The 22,770-nt window shown below is 35.2% G+C and overlaps 1 protein-coding gene across 1 annotated transcript; it reads right to left on the bottom strand.

Moving 5' to 3' along the window:
- Positions 1-1,981: 1,981 nt before the first annotated feature.
- cas (castor zinc finger transcription factor) lies at positions 1,982-14,882 on the bottom strand. The gene is made up of 4 exons (XM_017610468.1): positions 13,329-14,882; positions 3,593-4,433; positions 3,138-3,529; positions 1,982-3,075 (listed from the first exon to the last, which is right to left on the bottom strand). The coding sequence occupies exons 1-4, from the start codon at positions 14,592-14,594 to the stop codon at positions 2,587-2,589; spliced, it is 2,988 nt and encodes a 995-aa protein (XP_017465957.1). The 5' UTR covers positions 14,595-14,882; the 3' UTR covers positions 1,982-2,586.
- Positions 14,883-22,770: the final 7,888 nt, after the last annotated feature.

Raw genomic sequence — 22,770 nt, 5'->3', positions numbered from 1 at the left:
GAAGAAATGGCTGAGACATTCAGCATACACGTTGTCTGGGTACCTGACCATTGCGCGCGTCATGGAACGACATCGCCTGATACAGATATAAGGGATACTCTCTTCAAGCATGCGAATTTCTACTGAGTGAAAAATTCCTAAAAGTTGCTAATGAAAGATGGCGGATGGAACCGCCAAAACACTCTGGCCAGCCAGAGATGCCCACCGCACTAGGGCGCAGCTTGGGACGACTATTGTAGAAACTGCATGGATAAAGGCGAAGAGTAAACCATCCCACATCCTCTCTGCCATTGATCGGCTCTATCAAAACGGAGAGCAAAAGCTCTTGGGATCTAGATGGCCTCTAAGCAACGAACGTTGAAGCCTATGCACTTTTTTGCTAAGCACCAACTGATTTAAAGGGGAATGGGGAAAAACCTCATGTGGTATCACAAAGGACCCTGAGTAAAAGTGAGTCCTACTTAGGACTACCCCCACGCCACCTAACGGCTATATTTTTTTGGAGTTATTGGCCAATCGGGCCAAAAATACGAGTTTGCTAAATATCTCAACTCCTGCGCCACCTATTGGGCAATATTTTTTTGTGGAGTTATTCCTTTTCATGTAGCTAATATACATTCCAAATATGAATTATATCGGACCGTAAATACACCTGCCCCCACCTAGCGGATTAATTCCCCTTTCATATTGCATTAAGTCTCTAGCTCATCGGGAAGTTGGTTAATTGATTACACACACGTAAAATTTTATAAAAGCTTGTAAAAAACCAAACAAATTTTCTTAATTAAAATTTTCGGGGCAATAACTGTTTTTCTTCGAGAGAAGAAAAGCTGAAATTTTATGTTTGTGTAACAAAAGAAAATTTAAAATACATCTAAATTTTTGTTTTTTTACCCCTTGTATGAATTCGCCTTGGCACATATATTTATTTCTTGAAGAAAATTTACAGCAAAATTTCAAGCGCCAAAAAGACTGAAAAATTAAACTCAAATAAAATAAAATAAACGGTTTCTAAATACATACACATACATAGTGTATACTTAACAAATGTAATTTATTTAATTTTATTCTACCTAGCTATTTTGTACAATTATTTGCATACAATTTTTATTATTAAGAAAAATCACAGTTATAATTTGCTTTGTGTTCTGTTTTTATTAAAATATACATACATATGTATATGTATATACATACATATGTAGCTTTTCTCATCCTATAAAATTCATCGTATTCCTAATTCAAGAATTTCAAAATAGTCTATACTACTTTTAATCATTTATCACGAAATGTTTTAATATCAATTCTGCAAAGTTTAAAGAAAAATTTCTTTTTTTTTTTTGTTTTAATTTAGAGACTATCGAGTATTACATAGCTTCAATACTTTATGAAGACACGTGAGAGTTTCACAAAAGTTTTTCTGTCAGCTTTTCTAAACACTGTTATTTTGTTCATGGTTTAAGCTTTGAGCTTCTGTCATGAGCTTTCACAGTTTGCGAAAAGTTGACAAAGAAACTTTTATCTAAGTCAGTGATGCTCAAAACAGCGCTCACGGGCGGAACTCTTCAAAGCTCTCTGTGGATTTTATATGAACGCACACAGAGTAAAAGCTCTATCTGAGCATCACTGATCTAAGTGAAGCTGAGATGACTAAAATGATAATTAAAGTGATATTTCTAGAAAAACAGGTACTTTCAATAAGCCCGGAGTACATTGAATTGAATGATTGAATTATGTGAGCATCAGTCACGACCCAAACATATTCCCGTAGGAAAAGCTTTTTCAAAGTTTCTGTACATTTTATATGGCCGTGCACAGAGTAAAAGCTTCCTAGAGAATTTTTTATGAGAAGTTTAGAAACTGTAATGAGTTTAAGAAGTAAAAGTTTAAAAAGCTCCAAAAATGTCTGATTATGTGATTTTATGCTTTCTTAAATGCGAGTAAATTGCATTAAATCTATATAGAGAAACAACTATTCAGAGGATCAAACGGCTAAAGAAATGTATGATCTAAACTTGATATCTTGCATAATTGGGGTACGTACACAGAAGGAGCAGTGTCGAGCCGTGCGAAGCTTTCAACCCGCTGTAGCTATATGAAAATGTTTATACAGCAAGCTTTTTCAGAAGCGTTTCGGAGCTGAAAGCAAAGCTTTTTTTTATTTTGACTTTTCTATTTCATTTTTCAGCTTTATGACCAAGGCGAATTCATACAAGCAGGGTGAACACCTGCAGCTTTGCTTCGCTCCGCCTGGTTTCGCTCCGTGATGCTCGTCCCTCTGTGGTACGCACCCTTAGCATAGAGAGCTAGTGAGCTTTATTATCTTGCAATTTTGTTACACTTAAGCTTTCCAAAACGAGAGACTCAACGTACGACACAGCTCAATTATCGCCCTCGGATTTTTAAAACAACCAACAATAACCCTTTGAGGGCGTATAACGTCTGCAACATATCGCCCAAAATCAATTGCAACATTGCAACCTTCGAAACCGCATGCTTCCCAAAGCGATGTACAGTAATTGGCCGACCGACCGACCCCTATCGCCAAAACCTATTCAACAAACGCCTGCGCAAAACAACGGCTCGCCTTCACTCCTTATACTGCTGTTGTGGCTGCTGCTTGTCGCCGAATTCTGATTTTATGTTTGCGCCCGGCGCGCTGCCGAAAGCCGCCATATTACCGTAGAGGCCACTGACAGATGGCATGGTACCAGCCATCGCCGCTGCACCCAACATATTAGCCATATTTGTTGGCAAGCCGCCCGGATAGAGATTTTGGTAGAAGAGCGGATTTTGTAGCTGGAAGAGTGCCATCAGGTGCGTCAACTGCATATTGGGTGCGTTGGGATCTTGCATTTGCATGTTCTGAGCAACAGCAGCTGCCGCGGCGGCCGCTGTGGCGGCATTGAAGTTGGTAAGGAAGGGCGATGGAAAGAGACCGGCTGCTGCGGCGGCAGACAACTGTGAATTGTTAGCACCATTATTGGCGGCGAGTTGAGCGGCAGCAGCGGCGCCCATTGGCTCATTGTTCGACTCCAGTTTGATGCGTTTAGTTGACTCCGTCTTAACGGGCAGTTCCTGAAAGTGAAGAGGAAAATCAAATGAGAAATGTATGCGTCCTGAATTGGTTCAAGTATTACAATTTTTTTTGGCGGTCGTCCACGTTTACGCGCCAGAAAACGATCTGCGCTCAGTGAAGACAATGGTGTCGTCGAGTGTGTGGTAGCTGCTGCGGTTGACGGCGCTAATGTTCGAGCGATTGGCGCTGGTGAGTCTTCGCCGCTTGAATCCTTTTGCTTTTTGAAATTCTGGTAGGCCTGTTCGCCGTCGAGACGATCGTGCTTGCGCTTGTGGCTTATCATTTGACTGCTCGAATGCAGAATATAGTTACAGCCTTCACGCACGCAATGGATGTGATTGCAGACGGTTGAGAATTTGCAACCCTCAAAGGGGCATGGCTCTGTCTTGAGTATCTTCTTGAAGCCGTCCTGGGTGAGCTGATAGTCGCGCAAATGGTAGGTTTTGTGTTTATCTAAATGAAGAGATACAAATCATTATCCCGCTCATGTCTTCTTTTCCATCCTCCAAAACTTACCCATATCCGCCTTGTTCTTGAACGTGTGATTGCAGCCCTCTCGACAGCAGTGATAATGCGACGTCTTCTTGCCAAAGAATGGACAATCCTCGATCTTGCAATTTTCGTGTGCACGAAAGCGTCGAAAACCCTCCTGTACAATTTCCGAATTCTTGCGATGAAAGTTCGCATGCATCTGCACATCACTTGTGCTCACGTACACCTTCGGACAATCCTCGTAAACGCAATGATAATGCGTTTGCTTCCAACAATACGCGCATCCCGCACCATAGGTTGGCTCACAGTCATCGGAGGCGGAGAAGCGCGCAAAGCCGAGCAGCAAACTCTCTTTGCGTTTCTTATGCCATTTCAAATGGCGTATGATATCATCCTTTTTGCTTAGTATTTTACCCTGACAGGGTTCATCGAAGCAATGGAAATGTTCGCGTAAATTCTCCTGACGACATAGCGCATTCTCACACTCCAGGTAAGAGGAAACTTTGCGCAAATTCTTTAGATTCTCCTCATTTTGTAGAAAAGCATCTAAACTGCTGACAGTGGTGAGACTCATAAGACCTGCAGAGCTGCTGAGCGCAGTTGCATTGGGTGCGGACTGTGAGGTCTCATGGACGATAGACTGCGTGGCAGGATTGATGCAAAGCTTTTTATTATTAGCTGTTGGCACTTGATCGCTAGCAGGCGGTGTAAGTAGGGTTTTGGCCAATGACATTGGCGTCATATTGGAGACATCGCTGTCCATAAGTTGGGTAAACGAGTTGCTGGTATCCTGGGAAATGGTTGAGCTCGGTTGTGACAGATAATGAGTGGAATCAGCCTGCTGCTTCGTGGGCGTCTGGAAGGGCTGGAAAGAGTGGTAATTGGAAAAAGGAAGTTATATATTGTAAGCAAAAAAATAACATTCACGTGGTTAAAAGAAATCTGTAAAAATAGTTGAGGGTAAATAATATTTGTGGTCCTCAATGAGCTCGAAATGAGTAAACTATAATAGATCGAAACGAGGCATATGGAGTTTGATGAGCTTCTCAGTCTCGAGCATACTTTATATGGAAGAAAATGCACAACACCGTTAGCCAAAAACAAAAAACAAAATTAAATCAACGCGATTTCCTAGCGTCTTGAAATTTTCACTTTAACCCACTAAAATTTAATGGGCTATAAAACTGCATACCTAAAATTTTTCTAAAAAGTTTAAAAGTTTAAAATATTTGGGTGTAACTGTTATAGTTTGAAATGTGAATTTATGTGGTGCTGGTTATTTTATTAAAAAAAAATAAATAAATATTAAATAGACAAAAGAAAAATAGCCAAACTGGTCGTTCGGAAAAGGCCTAAATGGCAACGACCTTAAAGGGTATTTTTGTAAGTCGGAATAATTTAAAGACTTTCAATGGCATGTTTTGACAAAAATCCTCTTCTGGGCATCACAGTGGCTTTGCGGTGCCTACCAGTGAAGTCTTGGGTTATTACAACAACGACCTAACCTAACTGTTTGTTATAGTTCATGCCGATGGGCGTATTTTTTTTTCTCATCCAGTACCTGGGTGCCATACCCTATTCTAATACAAAAAAAAGCTAAGAACTTCTATCTTGAGACGAGGATTTGCCATTTGAATTATTTAGCATATTTTTAACGACCAGTTTTGATTAGGCCTCTTCATTACATTTCTTGCTTGTAGCAGCAATCAAAATCGCTTTTCTCTAGCCGCGTTGTTGAGAATACAATGTATGTTGTACAGTTGATTTCGCATCCATATATATATGTATATATAGCCCTGCAATATTCGTATAAGTAAGTACGTCACGTTCAATCGGCCCACACGAATTCTCCGCTTCTAAATCTGGGCATCTCAACCTAAAGTTTATTTACTTAAATCGCTCGTATTTTCATTAGAAATAAAGTTGTCGTTTAATTTTTGTTTATTTTCTGCCCTGTTTTTAGCAGTAATTGCAACATTGTTGTCGAATTTGTGTTTTTGATCTTGCACAGCTGTAAGGCGGCAATGGATGGTAATGGATACTGTAAACATTTGCATGGAACAACACTTGCGGTGTATCCTACATACTGCAGACATTATGTATGTGCGTACTTTTGTACATACATACGTATGTATGTATATACAAACACGTAATCTTTAAGTGGCTCAACTCTTACTAATAGATTTTTAAACATAAAAATCAATTTTGCATACTTTGTAACACTACACAAAGTTTTGTTATTATCAAGAATTGAGATACATACATACATGCTACATATGTATATATGTATGTACATTAGGGTGGTCCAAAAATGCATGTAAAAAAGAAAGTAAAGTCGGGATTTTTTTGCTCCCACCCCATAAAATTTTTCAAGGTTTTCCATGTATTTTATATGGGAAAAAATCAAAAATGGTATAGACTTCTTGAAAATCAATATTTTTCGTCCGGAAAACTGTGTTTCTCTTCAGGAGATTCCCAATAATAATACACAATTTTTTATTCAACCATTTTTTTATAGTAACTATATTTTATAGGCCCACCAAAAACCCCAGAAAATGCAAAGGGGGAGGGGGGAACAATTAAAAAATCTTTAGTATTAAAAATGGTTAAACAAACATTTGGATATTAATAGTTACAGGAAGTCTCCTGAAGAGAACCAGAGTTTTCCGATCGCAAAATAATGATTTTTAATAATTCTATACCATTTTTGATTTTTTCCCATATAAAATACATGGAAAACCTTGAGCGCTTTTTAATTTCAAAATATACCATTTCTACGAAAAATTGTTTTCCCCCATATAAAATACATGGAAAACTTTGAGCGCTTTGAGCGACCCTTAAATATTTTTTAATTTCAAATAAAAAAATTGGGGTATATTTTTTCGGTATAGAATACCGACTTTACTTGTTTTGGACCACCGTTAAGTACATACACACACGCCGAATTCATTTCATTGATTTTATTACGATATTCGTAATGTTTTCATAATAATTTTTTTTGCTAATTTTTATAAAAATGTAGCGCATTCTGCAACAAAAAAAAAAAACATGTAAATGAAAATTTCAAACTTTGGAGATAATTAAGAAAAGTTCAGGAAATTTTCATCAAAATTTCAAAAAAATTCGAATATGCAGTTTTATAGCCCATTAAATTTTAATAGCCTTATTCATAAAAAATGTAGTAGCTTTATAAAAGGTTTATAAATTGAAAAATATATGAAAACGTCAATTTATAGGGCTTTTTAAACCTACTTTATTTTTTATGAATAAAGCCATAAGTTGATAAAAAAAATCACGTTGATTTTTGATTTTTTTTTTTTTTTTTGTAGACGATTTTTTTGTATGGTAGAAAATGCTCAACAATTACTCCGGCATCAATTGGGCACATGATTTTGAGATATTTAGGGGATTCACAAGACGTGTTAACCGTCGTAAAATCTTAAGGTTAACATCTTTTTTAATTAAAATGGTTTTAGGGGATTTCTAACTAAACCGAAATTCTTTTAAATTGATAAAGAATATATAATTAGCCAACCCCCCAACCATTTTAACCGCTATTTTACATAAACAAGTGTTAAGCTTAAGATTTTACGACGGTTAACACGTCTTGTGAATCCCCTAATTATCTGATTAAAGATCATAAAAAATCTGCGCGCTTCAAAGCTTTGTAAATACAACTATTCTATTTCTAGGAGCACGGTCATTATGGAGTCAAAACGGGATCGGGATCTGGATGAAGGCAGCCACTGCAACCTAACCTAACGTAGGTGACCTTTACTGCAAGATTGTGCATTCCTCAGGGTTTTCGTTAGTTTGCTAGCATAACAGTATTCGGCTAAGTAATCGTGGCCATTCAAGTTACGGTCCCACTGTCATGGGAACGAAGGATGTATGTACATACGTGGTCGTACCATTCCTGGCCAATTCGTCAGCTATGCAATTACACTCAATATTCTACTGTCAATGATGATGTAATGTTCTACAGTCAATGAGGAAATTTGCATTTTCTATATTTCTATATCGATATTTAGCCCAAGTTGCTGTAAAAAAAAAACTTCTCCTTTAACTCTCAGTTCTAGTTAGGTTCAGTTTATGGCATTAGAAACGTCTGCCTTAAGAGTCCTGTCATTGTGGCAAAACAACTTTGTATAAAACTCGTATCAGGGGCGTAGTCTTTATATTAAGTATTTAAATACTGAGCGCTATATATATCTGAATAAACAATCAAAAACAAAAAATTTGTTTAAAGTCGCGTACATCTTTTTGGCGGTTAGGGCTCGATATGTTCCTTAATGAGTAAATAGTCTCCAGAATTAATGATTTGATCGTGGAAAAGGGCTCTTCAAAAGTCTTCGCCTATGTAGCTCCCATGAGCTGTTCCCTGATTACCTTTGAAATGCAGATTTGTAGAGACTAGTGATGGCAAATAAAATAAAATCGGTTAATTGATTAATCGAAAGCATTCGAGTATCAATTGCAATTAATTGTAGGAAATTTACCGATTACACGATCGTTTCGGTTAAAATCAAAAATAAATAAATAAACATTTACTTAATAAGCTATAAAAACTGACCGTATTATGAAAAGATACATTTCTTGTTAAATTTTGGAAACAAACGCTAAAAATCCATACCATCCGTTACACAATCCTTGTCAGAATTATAAGCACATTTTATATTTTATATTATATTTTTTTATTAGTTATTTAATTTTAGTAATTTTGTATAAAAATATAGTGTATTCTTTAACAAAACCCTTATGAATCCACCTTTGTGCAGTATTAAACAAAAATCCAACAAACTTTCGTAAAAATTTCGAGCTTTTTAATTAGCTTTCTTAGAAAGATTTTGAGTATGCAGTTCTGTATCACATTAAAACAGAGATGGAAAACGAAACTTGTAAATTGTAGTCAATGGGAGAGAAAAATTTTACCTAAGAGGATACAAATGTACTTAGGAAATTACATATTACACATTTTTACTCGTCGTCAAGTAAATACTTTTGATTGTACCAGAATGTGAGGATAACCTGCCTATACCACGCCATGTCCAATCGACTGCATCCACATTTAAGTAATTTAAGCTTTACATCCACTGAAAGTCTTTTTGACCATTCTTCTAACTAATTTTTTACGGCAAAATTGTCTATACAGGTTAGGATCGCGCATTCATTTAAGTCTTCATTTGTCGCTAACGCTGATTCATCTGTTAGAGATCTCATAGCCTGCTTAAGAAAAAAGCTCCCAAGGTTAGATGGATCTGTCTGATTTCTCTACGTAGTGAATGTTCCTGTAAAAGTGCTAAAAAAGTACAATTATACCTATTTTTCCAGCACTGGTTTGAAGTAGCCTGGACTTGCCAATGATGTTTAGCAATTTTTGTTGGCCGGCGGTGTTGCACATTTTTTTTGCATACAAAATATTTTCAACGATTTTCAACTAAAAACGTAGCAAAAAATTAAAAGTAATTCCTAGCTGTTATTGGGCGGTTTTTCAATTTAGTCACTTTTTAATGGTTTCTTTACGACTATTTTGGAAATTAATTGGTTAACCGTACGATAAATCGAACGGAAATTTTCGATACAATTAAATCGATTATCGAAAATAACCTATTATAATCGGTTTTCCGATGCCAACACTAGTAGGAACCTTTGTTTTTTCTAACCAATTTTTAACTAATTTCGTTTGGTGTGACAAATGCATATTAATTTTTCTAGGAGATATTAGCAGGCAAAAGAAAAATAGAGTTCTCAAAAGATTACGCTCGGAAAGAGAACTATAAAATCTTACTCAATGAAGGTTGTAGCTTCCTTATGTTCTGTTGGGAGAAGAAAACATATTTATTTACAAAAACAAAACATAAATATAAGTAAAACTGCCAAGTAACGAATTAAGGAGATCAGTGTGAATATCCCTATTTTACGGTCAAGAAAAAGATGTGAAATTTCTTGATACGTCTTTATATCAAAGATAGACGATATTTTGAACAGTTTGNCTTTTTTTTTTGCTAAAAATTACTTGTTCTATTGTTTGCTCAATGTTTATTAAATAAATAGAAAATTCTATCAAAAAGCGCATAAATCCTTTGTTTGTTGACGGTGCTAGGAATTTTCTGCACTGGTCAAGTATACTTTGTATGGTAGGCGCAGGTACACAACTATATGTGCATATGCCTGTACGTAGGCCTGTACATACACTCAGAGAAAATTTTCGTTCTAAAAGAAGTTAAAAAGTTCTGTGAATATCAATAATCCCTAACCCCACGTCTCCATTTTATACTAAGTGTGTCTTAACATCTGTCAAATTTCTGTATTAACTTATTCCCGTCTTCTTATGTGGGCAACCTTGCTGCCTAAATGTAACATGAAGACTAAGTTGTCAAACTACGAAATGACACTTCAAATTAAGACAGCGACGGTAAGAGATTCGGCAAGACAGATATGGTTTAACAGTAGAAAATTACGGTCTCCACCTGACATTTCTGTCTTAACACAGCTCTTTTAACACAATCTGTAGAAGGTGGAAACGTGGGGTAAAGTGCAATTTGTTGTTTAGTAAAAATTTCGTACTCTGTATAACAATTTTCTGGATTACCCTACTTTTGTAACCGAAATTCTTGTTTTTGGCTTGATTTAAGTATACAATTGTTACCAAAATTCTTGGCTTGTTAGGGTAGTTTTATAATATCAACATCTAAGTTTAATTCTACGTACAATACATCCGCGAAAATTTCAAATTTTTTTAAATAACTTTTTAGAGAACCAGAGTTTGAAAAAATTTAATTATTTTAAATTGCAAAATCTGATAACCCCGACATGCGCCTTATTTTAACTGGCCAGAGTCAAAANCTCTTCAAAAGTCTTCGCCTATGTAGCTCCCATGAGCTGTTCCCTGATTACCTTTGAAATGCAGATTTGTAGAGACTAGTGATGGCAAATAAAATAAAATCGGTTAATTGATTAATCGAAAGCATTCGAGTATCAATTGCAATTAATTGTAGGAAATTTACCGATTACACGATCGTTTCGGTTAAAATCAAAAATAAATAAATAAACATTTACTTAATAAGCTATAAAAACTGACCGTATTATGAAAAGATACATTTCTTGTTAAATTTTGGAAACAAACGCTAAAAATCCATACCATCCGTTACACAATCCTTGTCAGAATTATAAGCACATTTTATATTTTATATTATATTTTTTTATTAGTTATTTAATTTTAGTAATTTTGTATAAAAATATAGTGTATTCTTTAACAAAACCCTTATGAATCCACCTTTGTGCAGTATTAAACAAAAATCCAACAAACTTTCGTAAAAATTTCGAGCTTTTTAATTAGCTTTCTTAGAAAGATTTTGAGTATGCAGTTCTGTATCACATTAAAACAGAGATGGAAAACGAAACTTGTAAATTGTAGTCAATGGGAGAGAAAAATTTTACCTAAGAGGATACAAATGTACTTAGGAAATTACATATTACACATTTTTACTCGTCGTCAAGTAAATACTTTTGATTGTACCAGAATGTGAGGATAACCTGCCTATACCACGCCATGTCCAATCGACTGCATCCACATTTAAGTAATTTAAGCTTTACATCCACTGAAAGTCTTTTTGACCATTCTTCTAACTAATTTTTTACGGCAAAATTGTCTATACAGGTTAGGATCGCGCATTCATTTAAGTCTTCATTTGTCGCTAACGCTGATTCATCTGTTAGAGATCTCATAGCCTGCTTAAGAAAAAAGCTCCCAAGGTTAGATGGATCTGTCTGATTTCTCTACGTAGTGAATGTTCCTGTAAAAGTGCTAAAAAAGTACAATTATACCTATTTTTCCAGCACTGGTTTGAAGTAGCCTGGACTTGCCAATGATGTTTAGCAATTTTTGTTGGCCGGCGGTGTTGCACATTTTTTTTGCATACAAAATATTTTCAACGATTTTCAACTAAAAACGTAGCAAAAAATTAAAAGTAATTCCTAGCTGTTATTGGGCGGTTTTTCAATTTAGTCACTTTTTAATGGTTTCTTTACGACTATTTTGGAAATTAATTGGTTAACCGTACGATAAATCGAACGGAAATTTTCGATACAATTAAATCGATTATCGAAAATAACCTATTATAATCGGTTTTCCGATGCCAACACTAGTAGGAACCTTTGTTTTTTCTAACCAATTTTTAACTAATTTCGTTTGGTGTGACAAATGCATATTAATTTTTCTAGGAGATATTAGCAGGCAAAAGAAAAATAGAGTTCTCAAAAGATTACGCTCGGAAAGAGAACTATAAAATCTTACTCAATGAAGGTTGTAGCTTCCTTATGTTCTGTTGGGAGAAGAAAACATATTTATTTACAAAAACAAAACATAAATATAAGTAAAACTGCCAAGTAACGAATTAAGGAGATCAGTGTGAATATCCCTATTTTACGGTCAAGAAAAAGATGTGAAATTTCTTGATACGTCTTTATATCAAAGATAGACGATATTTTGAACAGTTTGGACTATTTTTAACCGACTTCCAAAAAAGGAGGAGGTTATCAGTTCGTCCGAATATTTTTTTTTTGTGTTATGTATGTTACCGCATAACTTTGGACTACGTCAACCGATTTCGATAATACTTTTTTCATCGGAAGAGTTGTGTCTCAGAGGTGGTCCCATACNAAAATTTTCGTTCTAAAAGAAGTTAAAAAGTTCTGTGAATATCAATAATCCCTAACCCCACGTCTCCATTTTATACTAAGTGTGTCTTAACATCTGTCAAATTTCTGTATTAACTTATTCCCGTCTTCTTATGTGGGCAACCTTGCTGCCTAAATGTAACATGAAGACTAAGTTGTCAAACTACGAAATGACACTTCAAATTAAGACAGCGACGGTAAGAGATTCGGCAAGACAGATATGGTTTAACAGTAGAAAATTACGGTCTCCACCTGACATTTCTGTCTTAACACAGCTCTTTTAACACAATCTGTAGAAGGTGGAAACGTGGGGTAAAGTGCAATTTGTTGTTTAGTAAAAATTTCGTACTCTGTATAACAATTTTCTGGATTACCCTACTTTTGTAACCGAAATTCTTGTTTTTGGCTTGATTTAAGTATACAATTGTTACCAAAATTCTTGGCTTGTTAGGGTAGTTTTATAATATCAACATCTAAGTTTAATTCTACGTACAATACATCCGCGAAAATTTCAAATTTTTTTAAATAACTTTTTAGAGAACCAGAGTTTGAAAAAATTTAATTATTTTAAATTGCAAAATCTGATAACCCCGACATGCGCCTTATTTTAACTGGCCAGAGTCAAAATTGTGCGATTAAAAAAATAATTTTTTCAAACCCCAAAATTTTTTTTTTTAAGTTTTTGTGTATCTCTGTATTTTGTACGTAGAATAAAATTAAGCGACGCACCATGATGTTGATATTTTTTAAGGATCACCCTAGATCACATATATATATATACCTACAAATTGTATCTACGTGCATATGTACAGTTTGTAAAATATTAGTTGAATTATTCATATAAAAAGGCAGGTTACTTTTACGTACCTTTTTATCCTCGAATTCGCACACTCATAAATGTGGCATTTTTTTAAATAAAAGTGTGCGAAACGAAAATGTGTCAAATTTACTGAAAAAAACATTCTGCTTAAATTTACGAAAAATATGTAAATTTAAAATGCAAACAAACACATTTTTTGGCAGTAAATAAACATTCGTTTTCTTACAGTGTACATATTGTCAATAATGAAAGCGCACTTACCACACTCGTATCCACAACTTTCGAAGCATTTCTGGTGTCACTGGCGCTTCTCTCAGAATAGCTGCTATTCAACAGGCTAGCCAGAGGTTTTTCATCTTCCTCCTCCTCTTCCTCGTCCTCGTCCTCATCAGCTTCATCAGACGCAACTTGGCCGACATCACCTGAATTTAGCTGCTCCTCGTCGGTACCTTCTTTTGCATCGGACCCAACTTTCTTCACACACACTCGCCGATCTTCGCGTCTTTCGCTCAAATCTTGCGCTTGTGCACATACCTTCTCATCCTCCTCCACCGAAACGGTGCCACTGACATCTTCAACGCCATTGGATGCGGGCGAAATTTCGTCCAAGGGACTACATTCCTCCTCCTCCTCCTCGAGCTGCGTTGACGCCGCCGCCACCTCTACTACTTCATTCACTTCTCTCAACTCCTCCTCTTCATACTCATACTCTTCCTCTTCCTCGGTGGGCGTAGATGTCACTGTGGAAGATTGAAGAAAATTACCAGCTGTAATAGTGGTAGTATTACTAGAAACCAAATTGTTTGTGGGAAATAAATGTGTTTGTATGGGAAGTTGACCGCTGGCCGAGGTGTTATAAGCCGCTGCTGCCAATGATAGCGCCGTCGCTGCAGACAATCCCGAATTTGGTGTTGTTGGTGTTAACAACAAATTCGAAGCTGTGTTGTAGGCGGATGGCGTGGTCGCTAACATTGACGGCGGCGGCGGCGGCATCGATGGTGGCTGTGACACCAATTGGCCGAGCAGCAACTGTTGTAGGGGGGATAGATTGTGTTGTGTGTTATGTTGTTGTTGTTTTTGTTGTTGTTGTGGTTGTTGTTGTATGGCTATTGTGGAGTTGGAATTACTATTGGGACTACGGGTGGTACAACTACTGCTACTACTACAGTTGGTGGTGGTGGTGGTGGTGGTTGTTGTAGTGGTTTGCGAATTTTTGCGTAATTGCGTTCTTGGATTGTGCGTCGGCGGCTGCTGCTGCTGCATTTGTTGTTGCTGTTGCTGCTGCAGCTGCTGTTGTGGGTTGGTGATTGTTGTTGCTGTCATTGTGCTGCTGCTTATGTCCATCTCCATCTCACGCTTGTTGAGTGAGGGTAGAATGTGCATTTGTTGTTGCTGTTGTTGGTGTTGCAGCTGCTGTTGTTGTTGTTGTTGTTGGTGTTGCAACTGCTGATGTTGCTGTTGTTGCTGTTGTTGCTGCAGCAAATTCATCATATACAATTGCATAATAAATTCCAGTTGGGTAGACATTTTGGCGGAAACTGTATTTGTTGTTGTACAAGTGTTGTTTTTTTGTTCAAATCAACGATTGCACTCAACCGAACTGGCAATATTTTCACCCACTTTTCACAGCAACGTGTTTTGTTCCTTTTCAAAATTTAATTTGAGTGTTAGTTTTTATTTAAAAAATTTACTCTTGCACATCACTAATTTTCCAGCGTTACAAGAATTTTAATTATTATTTTTTATTTAAAAAGTAAATTTTTGAAATTTTAATTACTGATTCTTTTTGCTAAAAATTCATGGTTGTTTAATAGTTCTAAATTATGTTATTTTTTGCAAAAAAAATAATAATATTTTTATAAAATTTAAAATTTTTCAATTCAGTTTTTAACGCTTTTAGAAAGTTCATCAGTATTATTTGTTAATTTTTTATTTATTTATGAAATTTTTTTAGTTAATATATATTTATTTAAATTATTTAATTAAAAATATTTATATAAATTTTCTAATTTTGTTTTATGCTTGCATTTATTTTATACGCTTTAATATTTTTCAAATGAATATTATTTTCCTAAATTTTTTTTTATTTCCATTCCATAAAATCCAAGAACAGCACTATTCCATATTTTTTCTTTTCGCAAAAATTTCACAAAACCACACAAGTCTTATCGTCTTTTTTTTATTTTTAAATTTCTTGTTTCGAAATCGTTTTCCTTGCAGCGAAGTATCGACGTATCTTCGATTGCAACTCTTTCTTTCGAATGAAATCTTAAAGAAATAAAAGCGATATATCCAGCAGATTGTCTCGCAAGCTTGGCATCAAGGCTCAAACTGATTCAACTCTTCCATAGCAAGCGTCTAATATACGTAGCAATGTCCTTAAAAAATGATTCTAATATAAAATTTCGAATAGCCCAAAATTGCAGCATCGCAACACTTTCAACCCTCTCCTCGCACATAAAAAAGTGATCAGCCAAATACATAGCTGACAAACGAAGTTCTCAGTGAACACTCTCTGCTAAAAAATACCTTCCACACATACATTGTATGTATGTATGTATGTACTATGTGCACGTTTGTAGGTATGTAACAAATCTGTCTCTCCGATCTGCTGCTCTGCTATGTTCAGTACATTCACAACATTACACAATCAATTTTCAATTTTTTTACTTGTCCAAGGGGTTGCTTAGCTCAGCTATTTTTTAGCCAAGCATTGGTTCAGTTTTCAAGCCTCCCGCTCTTATACTTATTTCAAACGCTCGCTCTTTTGCATCGAGAAATTTTTCATTTCTACGAAACATAATTTTTTGAAAATCTCTCATACTTCTTTATCTGTTGTTGTTGCTTCATTGTAGGTTTTTTATTTTTGCAAAATTCTTCCACCAATAAAATGTCAGCAAAATGCTAATCCTATACGAAAAGTGGTGTTTTTTAGGTAAAAAATGAAAATCCAACGACCAACAGCAAGTCGAGGAATCTTTCATGTTTTCTCCCTGCTGTGCTCTTGTTTGGTTTATTTTTTTTTTAGGTAATTGTTGCTTTTTACGGGGTTTTGGACAGCTGTGCAAAAAATTCCTTTGGTGCGAAAATGCCGCATGGGCATTCATACATACATGTGTACATGTTACATATGTACATTAGACTGCATCACCAAAAAAAAAGTTGCGGTTTTTCCGCCGGGATAACAAAATTTATTACATTTTAAGACATCCATCAAAATATTTCGGAAAAATATTAAGATTTAAGCGAGCTGGACCGATTTGAAAATATCTCCAAAAATGCAGTTTTTTATGAATAAAAATAGTTTCTTAAAGAATTTTTTGAAGAAAGTCCCCTCAGATGACAAAACAGATTAAGCTTAAAAAATCTGCATAAAAATATTTAAAAATCTTTTCAACGGAATCGTATTAATGAGATTTTTGATGCTGTTTTTTTTTTTACTTTTTTCAAAGATTGATTTACGAAAAACTTAACTAACTGGCCCAAAACTATTCTGATTTAGACTTATGGGATCTCGGTAGAGAGGTATTTTCCCACTATTTTTATTTATGTGCAAAAAAAGTCATTCGTGTCCCAATTTTTTTTTTTTTTTTTAAATCCCAACACATTTTAATCCAACTTTGACTGATGTTCGTTAATCCTACCTTTTCCTAAGAACTAAAAAGGGTAAGAAAATACCTTTCCAATGATACCTTACAAGTCTAAATCGGAAGAGTTTCGGTTCAGTTATTCAAGTTTTTCTTATACCAATCTTTGAAAAAATTAAAAAAAAACAGCATCAAAAATCTCATTAATACGATTCCGTTCAAATTTTTTTTTTTAATATTTTTATGTAAATTTTTTAAGCTTAAACCGTTTTGTCATTTGAGGAGATTTTTTCAAAAAATCTTTAAGAAACCATTTTTATTCATAAAAAACTCCATTTTTGGAGGTATTTTCAAATCGGTCCAGCTTGCTTAAATCTTAATATTTTTCTAAAATATTTTGGTGGACGTCTTAAAATATAATAGATTTTATAATTCCAATGGAAAAACAGCACCGATTTTTTTTTTTTTTTTGTATGGGGAGGTATGCACTCTAATGTACATACATACATATCGTCGTTTCAAGTACAAAACCGCATAACTGACATTTGCTGCCAAAAACTGGATTTACTCACACAAGCTCTTGACTCAATCCTTATCAATTCGTCCTGAAATATACTAGCCAGTAATGCGATTGCTTTATAAAAAAGGGAACCATGTTGAAATACGAGTGTTTTTACTCTCTTGAAAATAATTTATGTAACCTCGCTTACGCGGTTTTGTACTTTAAACGACGATATGTATGTATGTACATACATATATAAAGAGCGTTTCAATTAAAATCCGATAGTATTGCTTGTCTGTCAAAATGTAGCCTTAATTTTTTCCATATGTTTGCTATTTATCCTTATAAAAATTCTGCCAAATTGAAAGTAAGATTTAAAACTATTGGCATGTATATTGATATTTATTGAAAATAAAATATAAAAATCACTTGTTTTATGTAAATATTGTTCTTCTTATGTAGTATGTATTTTAATTTCGTTTGGTTAAAAAAGTTTCCAAAATTTAAAACCTTTGTAGTCTTACAAAGTTCTCCAATCGCAAAATATGCAAATTTCGCAATTCTTTACGTATTTACATTAGAGCGTCTCGCTTTACAGGCAAAAACAAAAAAGTTCGCCGTACATTTGACTCCTAGTTTCACGAGCATATTGATTTTCCTTTATGTATGTAAATTTTACTGTCCTACGATGTTTTCAAATCCATATTTTCGCTTGAATATATAGATGCTATTACCATCAAAAAGGGAATAAAGTATAGGCTAAGTTGCTGATAAATACAGATCCAAGATGAACTATGCCAAGGAACATGGTGGAAACTACGCCGTTGCATTGCAAACTGAAGCTACCAAAAAAAGAATTTAGCAACCGATTAGTTCTGATAACAGGCAGCACTTTGAGCTACAGTATCTAAGAAAGCAGAGGACGAGATGGAGGCCAGAGAACCGACTTGTTAAGCAGCACGCAAACCAAAGTTGCCTGACTATACCGGAAAATGGACAGTGAATCTGTTGGATACCTCGAGGATAGAATTTTTAAGGACTGCAGCAACTATCACCGGTCATTGGCCATTAGACAGGTTAGGATAGGACTAACCCATAACGCAATTTGTCGCAGCTGATGTTTGGATTATAGCGAGGAAACTATATTTTACTTCCTGTGCAAATGACTGGGTCTGACTTCCTTAAGACATAGAGCTTTTGTGGAGTACATAGTGAAGCTGCCTCAACGGACACATGCAGAGAAACAACAAACGATTTATATATATTTTCTGTCCATATGGAGTCCTTTAGCCCTTTCGGAAACCTTCCGGACGCCCATTTATAACCTACACAATAAATATTATCCTTGTAGTTGCTTTTCAAAGCTGGCTCAGATCATGGAATCACTGAAACAAAATAAATGCAATGAAAAAAAATTTTACGTTTTTCGAACAAATCACCTCTGTACAATCTGTATTTACAATAGCAAAGCTGCATAATTTCGATTTTAATATTTACATATTACTTACATATGTACATCGAAAATTTCCCGCACTTTTACCAAACCACAAGCGGAAAATGGCGAAACCAAAATGCGCCAGCAAAAAAAAAAACCAATCAAAATGAATGAGCGCGAATTTTGCAGCTGCAAAAAATATCCAAAATTGGAAAAACGTCAAACATATAAAATATAGCACACTAGAATTATGATTTCCATTAGAATTACAAAAAAACGCGAAATCAGAATAAATCTGCATTACAAAGAGTCGGTGAATGTAGAGAAAAAATTGCGTAAACGAAAAATTGCGAAAAATACTCACCGAAATTATATTAACGCAAATGATGTGAATGAGGTTTTCGAAAAAAAACAAAAAGCCAACGAAGAAATTTGCATATTTCATTGAAGCAAATATTGAAGAGTGCCAAAGGAGGGAGGCGCAGCCAAAAAAAAAAAAGGTTTATCGAGTGGTACAACAACAATCACAAGCGCATAGGAAAAGTGTGCGCGCAGGATTAAGCAGCAGCTAACGCGTATAGTAAGGCAAAGGCAAACAGCGCAGACGCGCAGACTCGCAGGATGTTGTAGGCAGCGTGACGGCGCAGTGCGGAAAAGCATGCTGGCTGCTTGCTTGCCTGCTTGCTTGCTGATCGTTTGTCGATATCATTTGCATAAATTATTGCAAAGGACCTGATCGCTATGGCTTTGCAAGCACACACACACACAACTACAAACGTACATACATATGCACGCATCAGTCAGTCACAAGCAAAAAGGGTAGCATAATTTTAGCAACTGTGAAGCAAGCAACCGGGCAACCAGGGCTGCTCACCTTGCATTTCCCACAAACAACTACACGCTGCTAAGAAGGCCTACAGCCACAGCCACAGCCATTAACAGTCAGCCACCAGTACGAAAATCAGTTGGGGCGCGCATGCGCATAGTGTTATGCAAATGACCTGTCGAACATGGTTCAATTGAAAATAGCGCACAAACGATTGCAAAAGCATATGAGTATGTGTGTGTGAGTGTTTTATTTGACTGCGGAAGCAATTGAATGGCGCATGCGCACAATTTTCAGCAAACGTCTGCATCGTTTTGGTTTTTTTTTCATTTTTCTGACTAAAAGAAATTTATGCAAATTAATAAATGAATGAAATAGTAGTACGTGCGATGCGAAATGAGTAGTGTGTGCGTGCGTGTGGGTATATCTGTATATCGTGCGTAAAAGATTTTAATGCGCCTGCAGTCAATATATTCAATTCGGTTCGATGAGACAGTTCGATTTGTTAGAAATATGTACAGACATACATACATATCTCGCAGCTACAAGCCACCCTCCCAATGGATTTTTTTCACTAAGGCTAGACTACATGAACGATGTCAGCAAGGTTTTGTGGAAGAGCATGGAATGTACATACAGAGGTATGGCTGGATAATAACTGATATTTTCATTTAATGTTTTTAAATATGTATGTATGTAGCATACTAAAGTCTAGCAAAGTAATAATAAATATGATTTGGTTTTACCCAGTTCAAGTTGGCATTGTTCAATGTATTCTACAATTGTTGGCTTAATTAAGCAAAACAGTGCAGACAAAGGTCATCAAAGAAGCGGAAAAAGCTCAACCACACAAATGTTAACGAAACTTCTTTCATATACATATGTATTTGTACATAAGTATGTACTCCTCATTCATATGCACATATGTATGTATATGTATGTACATATGTACCTATGTACATTAGGTTGGCACTTAAAAATCAAATAAAAGATTGTTTTTTAGTCTCACCCCCTCAAACGGTAATACCATGGTCAAAGATGTCACGTATAAATTTTGGTCCTGATTGGAATCGGTTGGGACGTCTTCATGGGGTAATCTGAACCATGTGCGATACGCCTCAACCGACTTCGGGACCAAAATGTATATATAATATGTGCAACTTTAGTAGCATCGACGTTGATATACACCTCAAAAATATTCTGACGGTTCAAACTAAAGATTTCTTAACACCAATCTCTCGTTTGACACCCATATTTTAATATGGCCTGTAATGTGTATATAATTTAATTAAATCTGACTTTTCAAATCTCTTTCATTTGCCACCCATATTATGATACATATTTCAATTGCAGATTGATTTCTTATTTTAAACAGGTGGCAACCCTCTTACATGTAGTTTAAAAATAAATCCTTTCAAAAGACCTTTGCGACATTTAACTTATTAATTTATTTTAATCTTATTTTCTAACAGGTGTGCATTAGGGTGCATCACAAAAAAAAAGTTGCAGTTTATATACATATAGAATAAAGGACATTATTATTCAACCGTCACAAATTAGATCATGAACCAATTCATCCCGCCCTAGTGAAGGAATTTTAAATTTAATTTTGAGATTCCTCCTAAGTCCAAATCGTTGTTTATTTCTCATCAACGAATAAGTATTGATTTCACCCGACCAAAGGACTAGCATAGCATTTTAATTTTTTAAGCCCACTTCCCCATTTCTCAACGCATTTTTGCTATTGCGCCTAAACACAAAATTGCAATAAAGCCTAAGATCAGCATAAAAATAGCGAAATACAATGGCCATTGTATTGATTGTGACAGTTGAGTATTTTCAGTTGACGATTTTCGAGTTCAGTTACAAGCGGAAAATATGTATGCACGTCCATATATGTATATTTGATTACTCAGAAATGCAACATTTGTAATTGGTCTGACGAAAATTTACATATTTGCTGCAAAAGACTTTACGCATCTACATACAAGTATACACACATACATACATACGCATAAAAATCTATAAGGATACAAGCAGCCATTGCTATGGCCTTTGTTCGATTTTGATGCTTTTTTGATTTGCTTTCATTGAATTGATTTCACTGATTAGGTTACAGAGTTTAGCTCAACCGTAGCGCATATGTTTATGTGTAGACACATATGCATATGTATATACAATCAAATATGGATTTGTTCCATTTTACATTATCCCGCCGTTACAAGCTGGATTACAAACACAACTAACCAATGCAATTGTTAATCAAATGAAGCGACAATTATTATTGCGAATAACTATTCCATGGTTGAGCCTTTCTGAAAGAGGTAATACACATTAGAAATGCATATCTTTACATACATACATACATACATAAATCCAACCATATGTATATGAGAACCACATTTCTTAATTATTTAATAACAGAAATATGAATACGCAAATATTTTGTTCTCGAAGTGAAGTCCTGCGAAGCATAGAGCAGCCTTATATTCAGTGCCGTCTATCTGAACTTTTGACACAAATAACATATGGCGATTTCGTTTCTACAAAAAATGTTGCCTTCTCACCGCCCGCTTCTTAAGGCCCGTCCACATGGAACTTTGGCGTTGCGTTGGCGTTCGAGTCGCTTCAACAGCTGACTATGGATAAATGAATTCAAATGCAGCCGTCCACATAGCCAAAATTCGTCAACGCTCACGCCAACATAAAGCAAAAAGATGGCCAACTCACAACTTTTCGCGTGCGTCGCTCGTCAGTTGTTGCTTTTTAATCAAGTGCGGGCAAGAAATATCCTTTATAATTACGGTGACCATAAATATGGATTCAAAATGAAGGACAATTTTTCAAAAATATGCCTACATATATTTACGTAGTATAAAAATATCAAAAGAGTATTTATGATTCTAAATTCTTAATACATTTTAAACTTTAAAAATGAATCACGTTTTCTTCATTGATATTAATCTTTTTTTACATGAATATTTATAAAAGTATAGTAAAACATATTATAATTACAATAGCTTACACGAGAAGTTAAAATCTTTAAAAGATTATTTTATAGGCAAATTTTGAGTCGTTCAAAACGAAAACAATACCCCCCTTTTTTTTGTTTTTTTAGTACTTTTCGCAGTTATTTGTCAAAAATCGACGTCATGAATCGACGTAAACGACGAGTTACAAAAAAAATAATTTGTGCAGATTGCGCTCCATAGCATTTACATTTCTGATCCGATTTTCATTATCTTTGGCTCAAAGTTTACGAATTTTTTAAATAATGAAAAAAAAAATAATCAAATGAATCTGCGTAATTGATTGAAAATCTCACTTTTTTCGCCTGTAGCACTAATAATTTT

The sequence above is a fragment of the Rhagoletis zephyria genome, unplaced genomic scaffold, assembly GCF_001687245.7.
Source record: "Rhagoletis zephyria isolate East Lansing unplaced genomic scaffold, Rhagoletis_zephyria_1.1 Rzeph_scaffold_00012, whole genome shotgun sequence".
NCBI classification, from domain to species: Eukaryota; Metazoa; Arthropoda; class Insecta; order Diptera; family Tephritidae; genus Rhagoletis; species Rhagoletis zephyria.
Note: the sequence above shows the minus strand (reverse complement) of the source record. Positions and strands in the feature narration are given on the sequence as shown.